We start from the raw sequence: 17,022 nt of genomic DNA, 5'->3' as shown, positions 1-17,022 counted from the left end.
GAACTAGAAAAAAAGAAGCAGGTCGTGATTTAAATACACGTGCATTTGTGTGTGTTTACCCTGTAGGCTACTCTAAAGGAGCGTTTTGACTGGGAAGGGGCAACAGGTCCTCAGTGGCAAGTGCTGGAGGGTGGTAAGCCCTGTACGGACTGTGGTGTGTTGGTAGAGGGGACAGCCCTGTATTTCGGTGGGGCTGATGCCAGACAGGCTGTCACTGTTGATCTGGATCTACGGGGAGCCAAGTCAGTATTTAACTTCTTTCTATGACAGCTTTAAGTTACAAGAAGAGCAGTTTTATTTTTAAATCCGTGTTTATTTTTTGCAGGTTTGTGGAATACTGGGCGAGGATTGGAAGTGAAGATAACATGACCATGTGCCACCGTCCAACTTGTCGTAAAGAGGGAGTGCTGCTGGATTACTCTACTGATGGAGGTGGAGTCACTGTGTGTTTTTTCCTTTTTTTGTTCCTCTTTTATCTGTTTTTGGTCTTTAAATGTCTCATTCTGCCTTTAATTCTTCTTCAGGTGTGTCCTGGACGCTGCTGCACGAGATGGACTATCTGAAGTATGTGTCGGTGAGAAGAGACTACATTGTGCTGCCCGAAGGAGCCCTAACTAATGCTACTCGCCTGCGCTGGTGGCAGCCTTTTACTATTTCCTCTGGCCTCGCCACCCCGAGCCTGGAAAGAGCTCAGTGGGCCATAGACAACATATTAGTGGGAGGGTCGGACATCAACCCATCCACCCTGCTTGACACTTTTGATGACGGTGAGTTTGTATGATTTTACGCGATTAGGTGCTAATATGGCATGACCAATGAGTAAATATGATGGAAACCACCTGTTTCTTTGCCCTTCGCTAGAGGGTGTTTCCCACGAGGAAAGCTGGAGCTTTTACCCTAATGCCGTTCGTACGGCAGGCTTCTGTGGAAATCCCTCTTTTCACCTGTACTGGCCCAACAAGAACCAAGATAAGACACACAACATCCTGGCCACTCGAGAGCTCATTGTGCAGCCTGGATATATCTTACAGTTCAAGGTACAGAACTGAAAGAATACTGTAATGTCAGTCTTTTATCTTACGTCTTTTAAGTCTTAGTTGGTGTCTTATACCTCTTGCTGTTGTAGATTGTTGTTGGTTGTGAGGCAGACACCTGTGAAGACCATCATTCTGTCCTGTTGCAGTACAGGAAGGATGCAAGGTAAGAATATCACAGCCTGATGCTAGTAATTAAATGTGTCCCATTTCCTGGTAGCTCTGGTATCTAGTAGGGTTGGGACTCCGCAGACACCCCACCATACAATATTATCATAATACTTCACTCACAATATAATTTTATTCTGATTTCTATCATTTTGCTATCTGCCGAGTTAGCAAAATGATAGGGTTGCTTCTTTTTTTCCCTTTGCTGCTTGTTTTGATACGATCAGACAGAAATCGGATGAGTTCAGTCCCCATCGAGTTGTGCTCGTTGACAAAAACTCATTCAAACTGACGTCAACATGTCTGCATTCATAAATTAGACACCAATTATTTGTAGACCTTGGACCATCTCTCTGAGAGTGACTGCAGTCAGTCCAAGTCAAACTGTGACTGTCTGCAGAAAGGTTGCCACCTTTCAGGCAACTTCTAACGTCTGCAATCAAAAGTGGGAAATGTGCAGCACCCTCAAGCTCTGTGCCATCATTTAGTCACCAATAAAATTGCAATCAGTTGCAGGATGTCAAAAAATTCAATACAATCCTCAGACGGCAACAATTCTGTCCTATTTTTACTTGCACGACTGAGCTGTTTAGCATGCTTTTACATCAGGGGACACCTTTGTGTAGCTAAGCGTGTCTAGTGTTGGATGGTTTTTTCGGTAAAGTTGATTCAATGTAAGTTTGCTCTGCTAACATTATCGCAGTATTTGTTTTATTTTTAATTTATTAAATAAGAAAAACTATATTTTTGGGGGCCCTGTATTAATCCAATATTGCCACACAAAATATTGCAACACCATGCTGTATGAATTTATTCCCCTCACCCCTATTATCTACTGTATATTGACTGTTTCCCTTCTTAGGTCTGACTCATGGCAGCTGGTGCAGTCAGAGTGCCTCCCTTCATCAGTTAACAATGTGGGCTGTTCCCCTTTCCAATTCCACGAATCCACAATCTATAGTCCAGTCAACAGCTCAACGTGGACCAGGGTCACTGTCCAGCTACCAGATCATGTCTCCTCAGGGTACACACTCTTTTTTAAAGTGATACATATCAACAGCTCTTTACGTTGCAGTAGTAAGAGGCTTTTGTGATTCATCATATATTTCCAGGGCTACCCAGTTCCGCTGGATTCAAAAGGATGGAACAGGAGAGCGGCAGAGCTGGGCAGTGGACCATGTTTACATCGGCGAGGCCTGCCCGGGGCTCTGCAGTGGCCACGGCTACTGTACTAGTGGAGTAGTCTGCATTTGTGATGAGGGGCACCATGGTATGTTCAGTATATTAGAGACACACGGCTTTTTTTTTGTAATCAGTTGAATTGTTAAGCAGAAAAAGGCTCCGTGTGTAATATGATGTAGAAAAAGGTCAAAATGACTAAATATTTGTCTCTTCCCCTCTGCTTCCGCTCACTCCAACAGGTGACGATTGCTCCCTCTCCAGCAGTGACTTGCCCAGCTCCATCAAGGACAACTTTGAATCAGGCAGCGTGTCTCAGGAGAGCTGGCAGCTGATCCAGGGTGGTGGAGTGGGCAGTGGATGTGGGCAGCTGTCACCGCACGCCCACGGAGACTCACTCTACTTTAATGGCTGTAAGATGAGGCAGGCAGTTACTAAACCGCTGGACCTCACTAGAGCTAGGTACAGGTACTACCAAAACATAAATAAACTCACTACATACAGATACAGGCCAATTTGCTTCAGTCAGAAGCACAAAAGATTGTTTTTCCACAGAATACTCTGTTCTGTCAATCTTGGAAATGTCTTTTTTCTAATCTTTTTTTATTCCTTTCTTCTCTTCCTTTACAGTAAGATCATGTTTGTGCTGCAGATCGGCAGCGTGGCACAGACGGAAAGCTGTAACATAGCTTTAGATCAAGCTGACACAGTTGACCGAGCCGTGCTGCTACAATACAGCATCAATAATGGAGTCAGCTGGCATGTAATCGCCCAGCACCAGCCCAAAGACTTCATAAAGGCTCAGAGAGTTTCCTACAACATTCCTCTGTAAGTGATGCACACAAATCCAGAAACACATTGTTATATGCTCAGTTGAAATGGAGCTATCCTTCATTAATGCCTGATTTTTATAGGATTTTTTGTATTTGGCCTTTTAAATGTTTAACTAATACCGTGTGCTTTTTATTTCATCATTAATAAAGTGTAATGATTTTCTTAGTTTTAATAACCCTCCGCAGCAGCTAGTAAGTCATACAACATTCATGTTGAGTAATTCTTAATAACTACTATGCTCTAAAAAGTAAACGTTTCTGAGAAGTGGCTTTTAAATCATCTGGGAATTTTTAACTCTATTTATAACAAATGAATAGTTGAAAAAACTCTGTAAGGTAGTAAGTACAGTGTGTTTAATAAACAGTTACCTGCCTGATAAATGCCATTAGGCTGGTGTAACACTGATATAAACCCTGACAAACGTGTTGCCCCTCACTGACACTTCAATCATTTCCATGATCTCTCCAGCGAGGCGAGGGTTAAAGGGGTGATGCTGCGATGGTGGCAGCCAAGACACGATGGTGCAGGACACGACCAGTGGGCGTTGGACCATGTGGAAGTAGTTCTGTGAGTACCCAATTCCCAGCTGGCATCTGGCTCTTTCCTACCCCCACCCAAACTGGCCCCCCACAGAGCCCTGATCTGCCCCCGACGCTACCTTTGACTCAGACTCAACTGTACAAATGGTTCCCTCTGCACTCCACCCTCGCACAGTGATCGAGTTAGCACACAGGTGTGCACTGATTGCCACCCACAACTAAACTCATGACAAATCACTTTCTTTTATATGCTAATCGCAGCTTCTGGTGTCAGGCAATCAGGGCAAAAAACTTACTGCAGCATGCTTTGCGGTGATGGCTAATGTCTGTGGATGGCTGTTCTGTGTTCAGCAGATCAATGCCTGCTGTTAAGTCATCATATTTTCAGTGTTTTGTAGAATCCATGCATCTTCCACGCAAACAGGTTATCAATAATTTTTTTTTCCCACTGAGTTGTCAAGAAGCAGTTACAACACATACACCGTGTGTCATTTATTTTTTCACTAAATCTCTTATTAAATGGAAATCACATGTTTACATATCCACCCTTGATTTACCGTTACTATCGCCATTTTGCAGTTAAGTTATCTGTCCCTTGTTGCATCACTGTTGAGATGCTCTGTGAGGTCCTAAACACAGACTGTATATAAATGATGGATGTAGCCTACTGATCTGAGCCTACTGATCATTTTTTTTGTAATTCCCATCAGGAATTACTCTTTGTAATGGGTTTGTGGTCATGCATCTACATATTTGTGTGTGTATCTGGGTTTCCAAGATGCATCCTTGCTGTCACCGCAGGAACATAGGAGAGGTAGGATAGAATTTCACTTAGACAACACGAATGTATGGATACATCCTGCCTTATATGATGGCGGTGCTGTCATGGTGTGGGAGATATTTTCTTGGCATTTTGTGCCTCCTGGTATCAATTAAGCATTATTTAAATTCCACAGCCTACCTGAGTATTTGGCTGATCACGACCATCCCTTTATGACCAGAGTGGACCAATCTTCTAATCGCTGCTTCCACCAGTATAGCATGCTATGTCACAGAGCTCACATCATCTCAAACTGTACTTACATGGCCTCCACAGTCACCACATGGAATGGAAGATTTGCATCATGGATATGCAGCTGGTAAATGTGCAGCAAATGTGTGATGTTGTCATGTCAGTATAGACCCATTGTTAAATCTATGCTATGTAGAATTAAGGCAGTTCTGAAGTCCAAAGAGGATCCAACCCAGTACTAGCTAGGTTGCCAGTGAGTTCACCAGTACAGCTGCTCTCTGTGTTTGTGCTTTTATCACTAGTCTTCTTTAATATATGATGCTTGTTTGTAAATTATGGTCTGACCTAAGGGACACTAGAAAATACGATGGGGTTTGCATCATTGCATGGCTAGCTTGAAGTTGGCAAGCTGCTACCTTGCGGGCTAGGAACACAATGCTCAGCTCAAGGCTTTAAAATGAGCAGGACTCTGCAAACTACTTTCAGTGCAGCTACATCCGTCTTTAACACGGTCTGTGGTTCTGAGATGATTCTTGTTGTGAATGGCACTCTATAAAAAAATGCAACTGAAATAATTCACATGTGGTACAGATGGAGAACAGGATCATTCTTGTCTTCCATGTAAAACAAAGGAAAGTGTGATGCCACTTCACATCTATTAAAAAGTGTCTTTTTGTTCCACTGTGAAATCACAGTCTGACCAGTCTTCTTTGTTTTTAGGTGTCACATCCATTTCATCTAAAAACGACATTACTGTATTTCTTTCTTTTAGGTAATGCGCTGTTCTTAAATTTGATTTCACTGAACTTGTGGATACTGAACCTTTTCACTGATTGTTTTTCTCTGTCTTTCATTCCCATTTTCTACATGTGTGTTACATTGTAGCTCATAACCTGGATGAGTCTGTTTTATCAAAGCGGAAGTCGATTCCAGCGTTTAAATCTAATGACAGCCTTTTTTTTTTTTATGGAGAAGTGGAGATTCTGCAGGGCACTGAAGATATCATGAACATGGTCTATAGCACATTGTTAAGCATGTTCAATACATTCTCTGCATGTTGTTCTGGGAAATTGCTTAAATTCCCTCACATGCAGGTGCTGATTGGTCATTCAGATGTGTAACCAAAGCATTTCAGATGGTACATACAACAGCCATGTGGTTTCTAGATTATGCAAAGTTGCACACAAACGCAAATAATGACTCATACAGACACACACATTTATGCCTAACCTGAGCTGTCCCTGGTCTACATGGCCGCGACCTGTCCCACTCCCTCCTTTGCACTCGCTTGGTTTCAACAGTGTCTGCTGAAAGGAGTGACCGCGATCCTCACATTTTGCTCTGTTGTTTATTTCTCTCTGTTCACCACTCCTTCGCACATTCTCCTCTCAATCCTCCTGCTCAATCTTTTTCTTTTGCTTCACACGCTTTTCCTCCCTGCCTCCTTGCTCCCCTCACGTCACCGATGCCTTCGATCATGCGGTCATGCTCGCTCCTTTTGCTTGTGCCACATTTATATTCCTACCGTACTTCCGCATCTTCCTCCTCCTCTTTTCCTTTCTTCCCGTATTTCCCCTTTCTTTCCCTGTTTGTCTTACATTTTTGGCATACAATGGATGGATTACTGCTGTGTATCTTGCTCTCTTTCTTTACCTCTGCCTTTGGTTATATCTCCATCTTACATCTTTCTACTGTTTCCTCGCTTGTTCTGCCTACTCTTTTGTTCTCCATTTTCTTTCATGTTTTTTGTTTCCTTCCTCACTCTCTCTGTCTTTCCCACACTTTCTTGTTTCTTCCTTGAACCTCTGACTATCTTTCTGCCTTCCTCTCTTCCTCCCTTCTCCCCACATTGGGCCCCTCGCCTCCCCAGGCTGGGGCTCATACCCTCCCAGACCTTTCTACGAGACAGCAGTCCCTTCCTACTGCCTCTCCCCTCTCGCGCTCTAACCTCTGCTCTCTTCTGTATTCTGCTCCCTCTGGCATGGCTGTAGTGTCAGGTAAGTTCTCCGCCTCTTCCTGAATGCAGCCCCCTCCCTCATCCTCCTCCCAGCTCCTTTTGTTCTCCCTATTACACCGCAGACACCCTTGATTTCACATACACACCGCAGCCCTCGCCATCACCACCATGGTCATCTCCATGCCTTCTCCAACACGTAAGCCCCTACAGGCAGGTCAAAGGGCAGGTCAGCTGCTCACAGTGTTCAGCTGGAGGCTGACTGATAAAATGATCCAACACACAGTTTTTAAAAGACAGCTCTTAACACAGGAAGTACACCAATATCCATGAAAATTCAGTGGATGGATGGATAAACAAATCCTGAACAGTGCTGGTAAATTTTCTGCTGACATGCATTTTTTATTTTTTTATAAATGGTTCGACACAAGGTCACAAAGGTTCCAAATAAAGCGGCTATGATTTGAATATGCAATCACTGCGGCATTTAAATGTAACAATTTACATGCACAGATGTCAATGGTAGTGTGTTTGTGTGTATATGTGTGATGTAATCCATCACTATACTTGTATCTGTCTGTTTTGTTCTTGCTGCCACCTCAACTACAGGCTGCTGTAGTGTTTTTTGACACGGCTGCTGATTCACAAGCAGACCTGAAAAAGATTACTGTTTGCTGTAGTTTATTTATTATCACACAAGCCTCAGCAGTGAATGACGATGTATCTTTTCTTCCATTCATTCACATCAGCATCAGTCGCAGTGCAGGGCATCTCACATCCTTATCCTCAAATGAACTCACAGTTGACCAGAGTTTCATTAGACTCCTCCGTCCTTGCATGGCTTTAACGGATCGACTGTCGCGATAGCCCTCCATCCTTTTTTTTTTTCACTCATGGTTTTCTGTCCGTCTGTCCGAGGACGACGACATGTAACTCTGAGCCAGGAGCTTCCTCCTCACTTCTTTCTGGTTTCTGACCACAAGTCAGAAACACACCAGCATGCACACGTGCTCTCAAACACACACATCGCTACCATTCGCCTGTACAGCATCAACCATCACACCCACTGGCACCATCTACCTACCTCGCCCTATCCTTCCTGCCCCCCTCCCTTCCCCCCTGCTTCGCAGAGGCCCCCCCTGCCTGCCCTGGCTGCACTCCTGGCTCACTGGCACCGCCCTGCTGGATGGAAGAGGCAATGAACAGGCTAAGCAAGAATGATCTACTGCAGCTTTTCTCTGTTACTTAGATTTAAAACCACCCGTTCCCACTCACCACCCTGCACTTTATGGCTTTTTTTACATTATTTTTTAAAATTCTTATTATTTTGTTTCCTCTGACCTCAAACACTCAGTGTCAGAGTTTCTCCCTAGTATGTTTTAGTGTGTCTGTAGACTCCTGTGTCTTCTGTCTTGTCGTGTTACATTTGGTCTAGTCGATGGATACATGTAGCTAATTGTAGTGCCATATTCACCATCTAGCTGCCTCTCATTTGTGCAGAGTGTAATGAAATCGAGTAGCGCCACCCATTCTCTGAGCTGTGGGATCCATGCAAGCGTTGAGTGTTTGAGGTTGTGGTTGAAACGTGACTTAAAAAAAAAATAGCCAGCATGACTCCGGATGTGAGAGAGTGCGGAAGCTGCATTCGGCCATTTGTGCGTGTGAGTGCATGGTTTCAAGTGCGTGCATGGGAATGTGTGATTTTTGCAGCAGCTCTTTACTCTGTCGCTAACGTTCACACCCCCTCCTCTTTCCCTCCCTCTGTGTTTTTTTTTTTTTTTTACTGTCTTTGTATCCCTGCAGCACACGTAAACAGAACTACATGATGAACTTTGCCAGACAGACCGGCATGCGTCACTACTACAGCCGCAAGAGGCGGGCACTGCAGCGCCGTGCTTGAACCCAGCGAGTAGGGATTTCATCCTCTGACGTGCCAACCACACATCGACCTGCCACACACCATCCTTATTCTCATCCTGTTGAGACCCATCCAGTGGATTCCAGTCAGCCTTAGAGTTCCCTCGCCCATCTTTACCGACCCCTCTGCCACAAACACGGAACATCCAATCAGTTTACGCTCCAGCCAATCAAGGCCTTCCCAAACCCATGGGTCGGCTGGATTGAAACTCAGAAGGAAGGAGTGAAGAGGCTGTTTTGTTTACTTGTTCCCATGGGATGGTCGGAATTTCTAGTTGTTTTGTAATTGTTGCTGTGGTTCCTCCGATTCCCATTCCCACCTGCTCTACCCTTCCCTCTGGGTCCCAGCCCCCTCCCTCTACCCCTTCTTCACCTTCTCCCTTCTTTTCCTGCCACACTGTGAAATTGAGAGATAATATATCACTGCTGAACTGACCAGCCGATTGGAGAGCAGCCTCCCAGTTCCACTGAGCCACCGGGTGGGAGGACCGCTCCACCGCTGCCAACAAGTACACCCGGAAAGAACGACTGCAATGATGATGCTGACCATTAGGAGGAGTGATGGTGATCAAGCCCTAAGAAGAAAAGAAAAAAAAGAAAAAAGGAAAAGAAAAAGGAAAAAAAAAAGTACTGTGTTCTTGCTGTTCTGTGTGTCTGTGGGTTCTTTTTTGTGATGAGTTGACTGTGGTGTTCTGTTCATTTGTTCGTTCGTTTTATACTAATTCATATGCTTTTAAGGGGGCGGGGTGGGGAGGGTCGGTTTGTGCTGGGTTCTGTTTCCTTTTCCTCGTTTATCCACATCGGGGCGGGGCGAGAAAAGCCCCGGCTCCACACGAAGAAGAAGCAAAAGAACGATTTGCAGACGACGGAAAGGAGAAAATATGGAGAGAGAAAAAAGAAAAATAAAGACTGAACAGCAATTGTTTTTGTTTTTTTTAATCATTTTTTTATATATGTTGGTTCCCGAAAAATACAGATATTTATGGTAAATGGTTCTTCACGTGACCTATTTAAGATGCACTGTGCGTGAAATCTGTATGTTTTTTCTAGTGTTAAGTTATTAGGCAGTCGAGTCAGGCTCTCGGACTGCATCATCTCCCCTCTCCCTTCACTTCCCTCTTCTCTTGTGCTGTTTCCCCCCCACCCCATCCTCTCTCTGCTGATTTCTGATACCTGGAGGTGAGGCTCTATTAGTGTTGTTTTTTGAAGTCTGTGTAATATGGACCCTCTGCCCTCAGTGTAACTTCAGTATAGCAATCTCCTGTATATATATGTATATCCACTATGGGGAGACCCAGCAGCCTTATAAAGGGAAATAAAGAACTGTCCAAACCTCATACTGTACACATTGCTTCAGCTGCTCTCTTTCATTCCTGCAAAATAAGCCTGGACTTTATTTGCTTTAGACTTTCTCTCCTTTGCCCATTTGTGTCTCTCACTCTCAGATCCCAACAAAGATTTAAAGCCATGTATGGCTGAATCTAAATTATCTATTGTGCACATATCAGTAGTAAAGAAAGATGCAAGCCAGTGAGCGGCTCCTAAATGTTTACTTAATTCAGTGATAGAACTCAATGGGATAAAGAAATCCCTGGAAACTGACACGTGAGAGCAGGAAGCAGTTAATTGTTTTGATTTTCTGTAAAATTATGACAATAAGAAAAATACAGAACATAACCATCCTTGCCCCATATCTGTGTGACTTTGTATGTGACAGAAGAGTGTGGGAAACATTCAAAAGGAATCAAATTTGATAATTTATTCAACTATTTATTTATTCAGAGACCTATAAAAACAAAGCACCTGTTTAAAGAAAATAAGCCATTGATCCAACCATTGTAGTGGGCTGGAACCTGGCTGATGATGATGGGCAAGAGGTGGTGTATGTCTTGGATATGTAGCCAAATTTAATAAGACATTTATGATAAAAATCTCTCTTTCACCAGAGTGCACACCTCAGTGTCTTCAGACTGGGTGTTCACCACATCACTGCAGACCTTCAGCCTTACTCCAGGCTCAGGCTGCAGCAAGTCCTCTGAGCATGTTCATCAAAATGTCTGTATTCACAAACCATCACCGACCATCACCCACACTGTTACAAGTGCTAAAGTGAGACAGAGGGGTTCCAGTGCGATGTTCAGGCACGAGTTACAGTGCGGCTGATCACAGCAGCTGTAGCTCACGGTGTAGGTTGTCCCCTTGAAGTGGACTTTTTGCTTCTGGCTGCAGTCTTTTTTTGCCATGCAACCCCTGGCTGACAGGACGCTGTGGTTGCCGTAGCGGCCATCTGCCATAAAGCACACCTTACTGGGAGGGCACTCTGTCACAACAAATTCGGGTGTCTTGTCTTTCTCCAGCATGGGGCTGTAGAAGCAAAGCAAGTTGTCACAGAGCACAGAGGGAAGGAGGAAGTGAAGCCACAAACCAGTGATATGCAGGAGCTTCAACATGCTCAGGCTGCAAAGAAAAGAGAAGCATCTGTTAAACTTTGGGTAAAACACATACTTAGTGCCACAGTGGTTTAGTTTTTGCAATCTACACCGAAAGGCCACTGGTAAAAAGAGATTTTAAATAGTTATTTCACTAAATCAATAAATCAACTGCATTTTTCTGTCTGGGTTGCAAAGCCATTCAAAAATTAGATTTATTTTATGCAAACCAACCAGTTAGTGGAAGTCTCTCAGCTGCAGAAATGTCTCCTTCCCCTAAATATAACTGGACTAAACGACACTTGTCTCCAGAGTGACTCTGGTCAACACAGTGAACTTTCTCCAGGCACTCTAGCTTCCTCACACAGCTCAAGGACAAGCTCATTAGGTTAACAGGTGACTGCAAATTGGCTGCAGGTGTGTGAATGTGAGAATGTGTGGTTATCCATCTCTCTGTGTTAACCCTGCAACAGACTGGTGGCCTGTTCAGGGTGTACACCCCCCACCCGCCTGGGATGAGCTCCAGCACCACCTGCAGTAAATAAGTGGACTGATGAAAAACTGGTACTCTGATACTCAAAGTGCTAAAAAAAAAACAAACCCAAAAAAACCAACCGAAAAACAAATTGAAAACCTCAGTACCAACATCTTTCCACAGTTTCATAGAAGCCATTTTTTCCCAACAAACTGTAATGCTGTGCAGAGTGAAGCACCTGGTAAGAGGCTGAAAAGTGAAAGTGACAGGATTCATAAGTCACTGGCCCCTTAGCCGAATTTACATGTTAGTTAGCTGCAAGTTTCTATTGTTTGGTAAAGGCTGAATTTAGATACTATATTTACCACGTTAAATAGCTCACAGATAAAATGTCATAATGGGTCGTAATTACTGGAAAGAAACATTGCTGCTGAATTTTTCTGTGCTATTATTTTCATTCATGAAACAAAGTGAGTGCCATTTAAATCCATTATATTAAACAGATGAACAACATCTTCACAGCTATCATCTTTAAAACCGGTCAACTTGTACAGCTGTGCAGTAAGTATGAAATTTCACCATTTCTTGTATTGGTGTGAAGGATTTCCTCTGATAATCACATTCAGACTACTTCCAGCATTGACGATAAAATGCAGGAACAATTTTAGCGTGAAGCTTAAGATAAGATAAGATAAAACTTTATTAATCCCTCGGGTGGGTTCCTCTGGGAAATTCGCTTTCCAAAAGCACAGCACCGACAGAAGTTACAGAGTAACATATACACACACACAAATACAGAGACAAATATAAATAAAATATACAAAGGGGATAAATAGAATAAATAGGAATAAAAAATAAAAATACAAGTGAATTGCACATTTCAAGTATTGAGGTCTATTGCACCATTGACTATTAACAAAAGTATTGTACAGTGAGGTGAAGAGGCACTACAGCTTAGTTGTTCCCCCCTCCTTTGTCCTCCTGTTTCCCCTCCCTCTCCCCTCCAGAGAGGAGTTAAACAGTCTGATGACGTGTGGGACAAAGGAGTTTTTAAGTCTGTTAGTTCTTGTCTTTGGGAGAAGCAACCTGTCACTGAACAGACTCTTCTGATTGTTTATGGCCGTGTGCAGAGGATGCCCAGCATTGTTCATAATGTCCATCAGTTTCTTTAATGTCCTTTTCTCTGCCACTGTCACCAGAGTGTCCAGCTTCATGCTGACCACAGAGCCAGCCCTCCTGATCAGTTTCTCCAGCCTGGATGAGTCCTCCTTTGCTGTGCTGCTCCCCCAGCACACCACAGCATAGAAAAGTACTCCAGCAACCACCGACTGGTAAAACATCCTCAGGAGCTTCCTGCAGATGTTAAAAGACCTCAGCCTCCTGAGGAAGTACAGTCGGCTTTGGGCTTTTTTATACAGGTGCTCTGTGTTGAATGACCAGTCCAGTTTATTGTCCACCCACAGCCCGAGGTACTTGTACTTGTTGACCACCTCCACCTCCTCCCCCTCTATCTGAACCGGCAGTGGACCTTCTCTGGACCTCCCGAAGTCCACAACCAGTTCCTTAGTCTTTGAGGTGTTGAGTTGCAGGTGGTTTGTGTGACTCCATGCGACAAAGTTCCTCACCAGACTTATTCGCACAGTCTCACCTCATTTAAGAGATTTTAAGTCCAGCCAAAACATTTCAGAGCTTCTCCTGCTGAACTCCAATCTCATCACTGACTCCAGCTGTACAGGCCACACCTTCGATTATACCTGCTTGTTAAATTCACACAGAGCAGCTACACCAACAGAAGCTTGATCATGCCAGCGCTTTTATTTTTTAAACACATGTATATGGAAATAGGGATTACAGAAAGATGGTTGACAAGTCCATCTCTCTGGCGCATAAATACAAGTCACACAATACATCATACTTTTTTTTTAAAAATATATACAAACTTTTTTTAAAGTTATGACTGAGATTTAGACATTTGACTGAATGCCTTTCATCTTCTGAAGATTTAAGTGCCAGTGGCTAACAGGACTCTCCCCAGTCTTCAACAATACAGGTACCTATGCATCAGTGACAGGTATTGTTGTTCTTGCGTTATTTGGACATGAATCCAAAGGCTCTTCCTTAAGACCATCTGTGTTCCCGACATGATCAACCTTTAATGCAATCAAATCCAGTAGCTTCTTCAGATTGCTGTCAGATTTGGGCGGGATGTTACACTGATTTTTACAGCAGCATGTGTAGCTGACATTGTATTTGACTCCCTGGTAAGAGATGACTTTATGGGAGCCACAGAGTTTACTGTCCACACAGCCCTGAGAAGACAAGATGTGGAAGAAGCCATAGTTGCCTGTGGAGATGGCGCAGCGCTGGTCGGGCATACACTGGCTGGTGGTTTGGGGGCAGGGCTTGCTTTTCTGCTGCAGAGGACAGTAGTAGCACAGCAGGCTATCTAGAGCCAGTGCTGGGAGGATCGCAGCTGAGACCAGCAGGATGGAGATCAAGAAGCAGCATGGACTAAACAGATGGATACCCAGACTAATGTGAATTCACACCAAAACAATACATACTGAAATAATATTTCAATTAAAGGCATTTATGGTTCTTAGTTATTTGCATGCATGTGCTGTTCACCTGGTCTTTCTTTGCGATCCCATCTTTGTCTGTAAAATCCCACCAAACGTGAGAACGTGTCCACTCAAGCAACCTTAAAACGCCAGCTTCTGATTGCTAATCAGAAACAGGTGTGTCTTTAAAATGTCATTGCGCACACATGTGAAAGAAGAAACACACGAATTCACACAAACACCTTTCAAACTTAAAACTTCCAGTTTATTGCAAAGGAAGAACATTTGCTTTGTCCTTTAAAATAAAACTCTGTGCAGCCTATTAAAAAAATAATTTCAGCTGAGGTAAAAAGAAAGAAAAAAGGCAGTGTTACATTGCCATCTGGTGTTTGCTTTAAGTCACGTTTCAACCACAACCTCTATATACACTTTGAATCCAGGCAACAAGCTGCTGCTGTGCAGCATGTACAGCAAATAAAGATTTATTTGCCTAAATGAGTTTCTTCTGAAATTTGTGATCATGTTGCGTAGCCAGAGGAAATGGTGAGCTGTGCCTTCTTGTACAAAGGTTCCTGTGAAGAAAATCAAATTCTACATAAGCTGAAATGGTCACTACCACCCACGTGTATGACAGGAAATGAGGGTACGAGTGTGAAGTTGAAAATATGTAATCGAAGTGTTAAAACTTATGTGACTGGTGATGTACTTCAGTGAATCATACACAGGGGTACTGAAGGTGACATTTTAAAGTACGAATCAAATTTAGTTGGTTCTTATATAGCACTTTTCTACTCTGCTTAAACACTTAAAGAACTTTATACTATAAGCCTCATCCACAATAGTAATTGTTTCCCTACGCTTACGCATTTTCTATCTAATGTTCACACTCAAATGAGTACATCAGGAGGACTTTGCAGTTCAGTATCTTTCCCATGGATTCTTTGGAAGATACTGGAGCAGCTAAGGATTTAACCCACCAACCTTGGAACTGGTAGACAACCCATGCTACCTCATGGATCACAGCCCACACAAAAGTAATGGGCAGAAATAGTTAGCCCAAGAATGAGAAAGGGAGCACATGCACAGTTCAAACAGATTCAAATAGAAGTATTAACCAGTCAAAGCAAATCAGTAGACAATAAATGACAGACGCCGCTAGCTGCAGAAAAAGTACAGCTGAAGAATAACTTACAGTTCAAATTGTTAGCAAGATGCTAACATGGTAACAAATGATACAAGAGCTGTTGTATGTGACTGATTATAGAAATTTACCAATTAACATGGACAGGTGTAGTTTTAAAAGGCCCTGTATTTGTAGTGAATGTTATCTACTAATCAGGAGGTTGGTGGTTCAATCCCTGCATGCCAAGGAGCGCTTGGGCATGTTTCTAAATCTCCAACATGCCATCATAAGTACTTAGATAGATGGAAATATTGTATTTGTATTAATGGTGTCCCTTTCATTCTGTGGCTATCTATTTCCACCCAGTTTAGGGTGCCTGTGGTTCTGGAGATAGTGTGGGTTGTCTACCAGTGTGTAGGTTTGTGGTTCAAATCACTGGGTGTTCCATTGTCCTTAAAAGACTCCTTAAGAAAGATCCTTAAGTTCCTTCTGATGCGTTTATTAGAGTGTGAATGTTAGAAAGCACATCCGCATAGAAAAAAATGCTGTTTTAATGAATGAGGTTTGTAGTATAAAGTGGTTTGAGTCCTCAAGTAGAGCAGAAAAGTGCTACATAACAACCAGTCGAGTTTATTGGACTCAATCTACTTGAGCTCTTTTGTCCCATACTTTGTCAACTTTCTTTTGGGTGGCTGCCAATTGGAAACAGAAGCTTTAATACTGAACTCAAAGATTCTTAATGGTGACAGTACATAAATGAAAATCAAAACAAACATATAAAGTCTCGTTCTAACTCATCTGAATCTACTAGAAGAATGAGCCTACATTGAGCTCCGCATCCTCATCCTCCCTGCCAGCATCACCCCAGTCTTCCTGTTCCTCTGCAGGGTCGTAGCTGTACAAAGGAATCAACCTATGCCGCAAATCATCCAATCTGAAAAAAAGAGAAAGAGAAACCTGAACATAAAAGAGCCCAAACCGAGCTCAAGATGATGCTTCAACTTCAGGAGTTACCTCATTTTTCTTCTGATATAAACAACCTAAAGAGAAGCACAAGCCAAACAGAAGTGCAATTATAATAGATGTGTAAGACATCATTTTGAAAGTGAATTGTGCAGAAGTAAATAAACATTTTTACCACTGCCACTATACATCCAATCAGTATGAGCACAACCAAAGGGATGAGTGAATAGTAACCAGGAAATACAGGTTTGCTGGGTACTGGTGAAATATGGGGAGTTGTGTGGTTCGGATGCATTTCTTCCTGCCCCATCGTCCTTTTTATAGCAGCCGTCTGTGCTGCGCACCTGTGTGACACATTCAGTGCCGTGCCTCTGCTTTCATTCCCACAGAAAGACGCAAAAACAAATGTCGCCGTGGCATGTAAGATCCAGCAAATCTGTATGTACAGTACAGTAAATATTTACGTGCCTCAAACTGAACTGAAAAGGCGGCTGATTAAAGGATACTACAGCGACGCATTTTAACATATGTGCGTTTTTCTTTCTTAAATGTATTCTTACCTTATGTGCTACCTGGGGACTACCTGAACATGCATGTCGTTCTCGCTCCTTTCAAGTCTTTGTGACCCACTGAAACACAGTGATCGCGTATCTCAACTTGCTCAATAGCATTCCTCCATGAGGAGTGTATTCAGTGTATTCCAGTGTGTTAGTTGAACTGGACAGACGTGTTTATCCATGTTTATGATCACGTTTAAAACATTTTGACACACATACAGTAAAGTCAGAAGTGATGCTGCTTTGAAAATTAATGTCACATATGGTTTTCCATTGG

General features: G+C 43.0%; 2 protein-coding genes and 1 long non-coding RNA gene across 8 annotated transcripts in view; 1 reads left to right on the top strand and 2 right to left on the bottom strand.

Annotated features, from left to right (window-relative positions):
- Nucleotides 1–9,981, top strand: part of reln (reelin) — a 99,953-nt gene extending 89,972 nt beyond the window's left edge. Inside the window, exons 54-65 of one of the 5 annotated variants that reach the window (XM_026175514.2) lie at nt 67–242; nt 326–432; nt 525–767; nt 862–1,037; nt 1,127–1,200; nt 2,065–2,226; nt 2,315–2,472; nt 2,624–2,843; nt 3,012–3,209; nt 3,684–3,782; nt 6,758–6,763; nt 8,524–9,981. In XM_026175514.2, the coding sequence (XP_026031299.2) occupies nt 67–242; nt 326–432; nt 525–767; nt 862–1,037; nt 1,127–1,200; nt 2,065–2,226; nt 2,315–2,472; nt 2,624–2,843; nt 3,012–3,209; nt 3,684–3,782; nt 6,758–6,763; nt 8,524–8,620 (1,716 nt within the window). In that variant the 3' untranslated portion in view covers nt 8,621–9,981. Of the gene's footprint in view, nt 1–66; nt 243–325; nt 433–524; nt 768–861; nt 1,038–1,126; nt 1,201–2,064; nt 2,227–2,314; nt 2,473–2,623; nt 2,850–3,011; nt 3,210–3,683; nt 3,783–6,636; nt 6,764–8,523 lie in introns of all 5 variants that reach the window. The other 4 variants (XM_080304650.1, XM_026175511.2, XM_026175516.2 and 1 more) reach the window with 4 other exon arrangements.
- A 405-nt stretch (nt 9,982–10,386) lies between these two features.
- LOC113026581 (uncharacterized) lies at nt 10,387–13,600 on the bottom strand. The gene is made up of 2 exons (XR_003272940.2): nt 11,301–13,600; nt 10,387–11,094 (listed from the first exon to the last, which is right to left on the bottom strand). It is a non-coding gene; the product is annotated as an uncharacterized LOC113026581 (long non-coding RNA).
- Nucleotides 13,601–14,345: 745 nt separating this feature from the next.
- LOC113027457 (uncharacterized) lies at nt 14,346–16,882 on the bottom strand. 2 transcript variants are annotated; one of them, XM_026177067.2, is made up of 5 exons: nt 16,749–16,882; nt 16,364–16,624; nt 16,240–16,265; nt 16,051–16,159; nt 14,346–14,674 (listed from the first exon to the last, which is right to left on the bottom strand). In XM_026177067.2, the coding sequence occupies exons 2-5, from the start codon at nt 16,496–16,498 to the stop codon at nt 14,621–14,623; spliced, it is 324 nt and encodes a 107-aa protein (XP_026032852.2). In that variant the 5' UTR covers nt 16,499–16,624; nt 16,749–16,882; the 3' UTR covers nt 14,346–14,620. The 2 variants fall into 2 exon arrangements, with proteins under 2 accessions (XP_026032852.2, XP_026032854.2); XM_026177069.2 differs by having other exon boundaries at nt 16,364–16,562; nt 16,749–16,881.
- Nucleotides 16,883–17,022: the final 140 nt, after the last annotated feature.

This window comes from Astatotilapia calliptera, chromosome 7, assembly GCF_964374335.1.
Source record: "Astatotilapia calliptera chromosome 7, fAstCal68.1, whole genome shotgun sequence".
In the NCBI taxonomy this organism is placed as follows: Eukaryota; Metazoa; Chordata; class Actinopteri; order Cichliformes; family Cichlidae; genus Astatotilapia; species Astatotilapia calliptera.
This window is presented reverse-complemented; position numbering and strand designations above follow the sequence as displayed.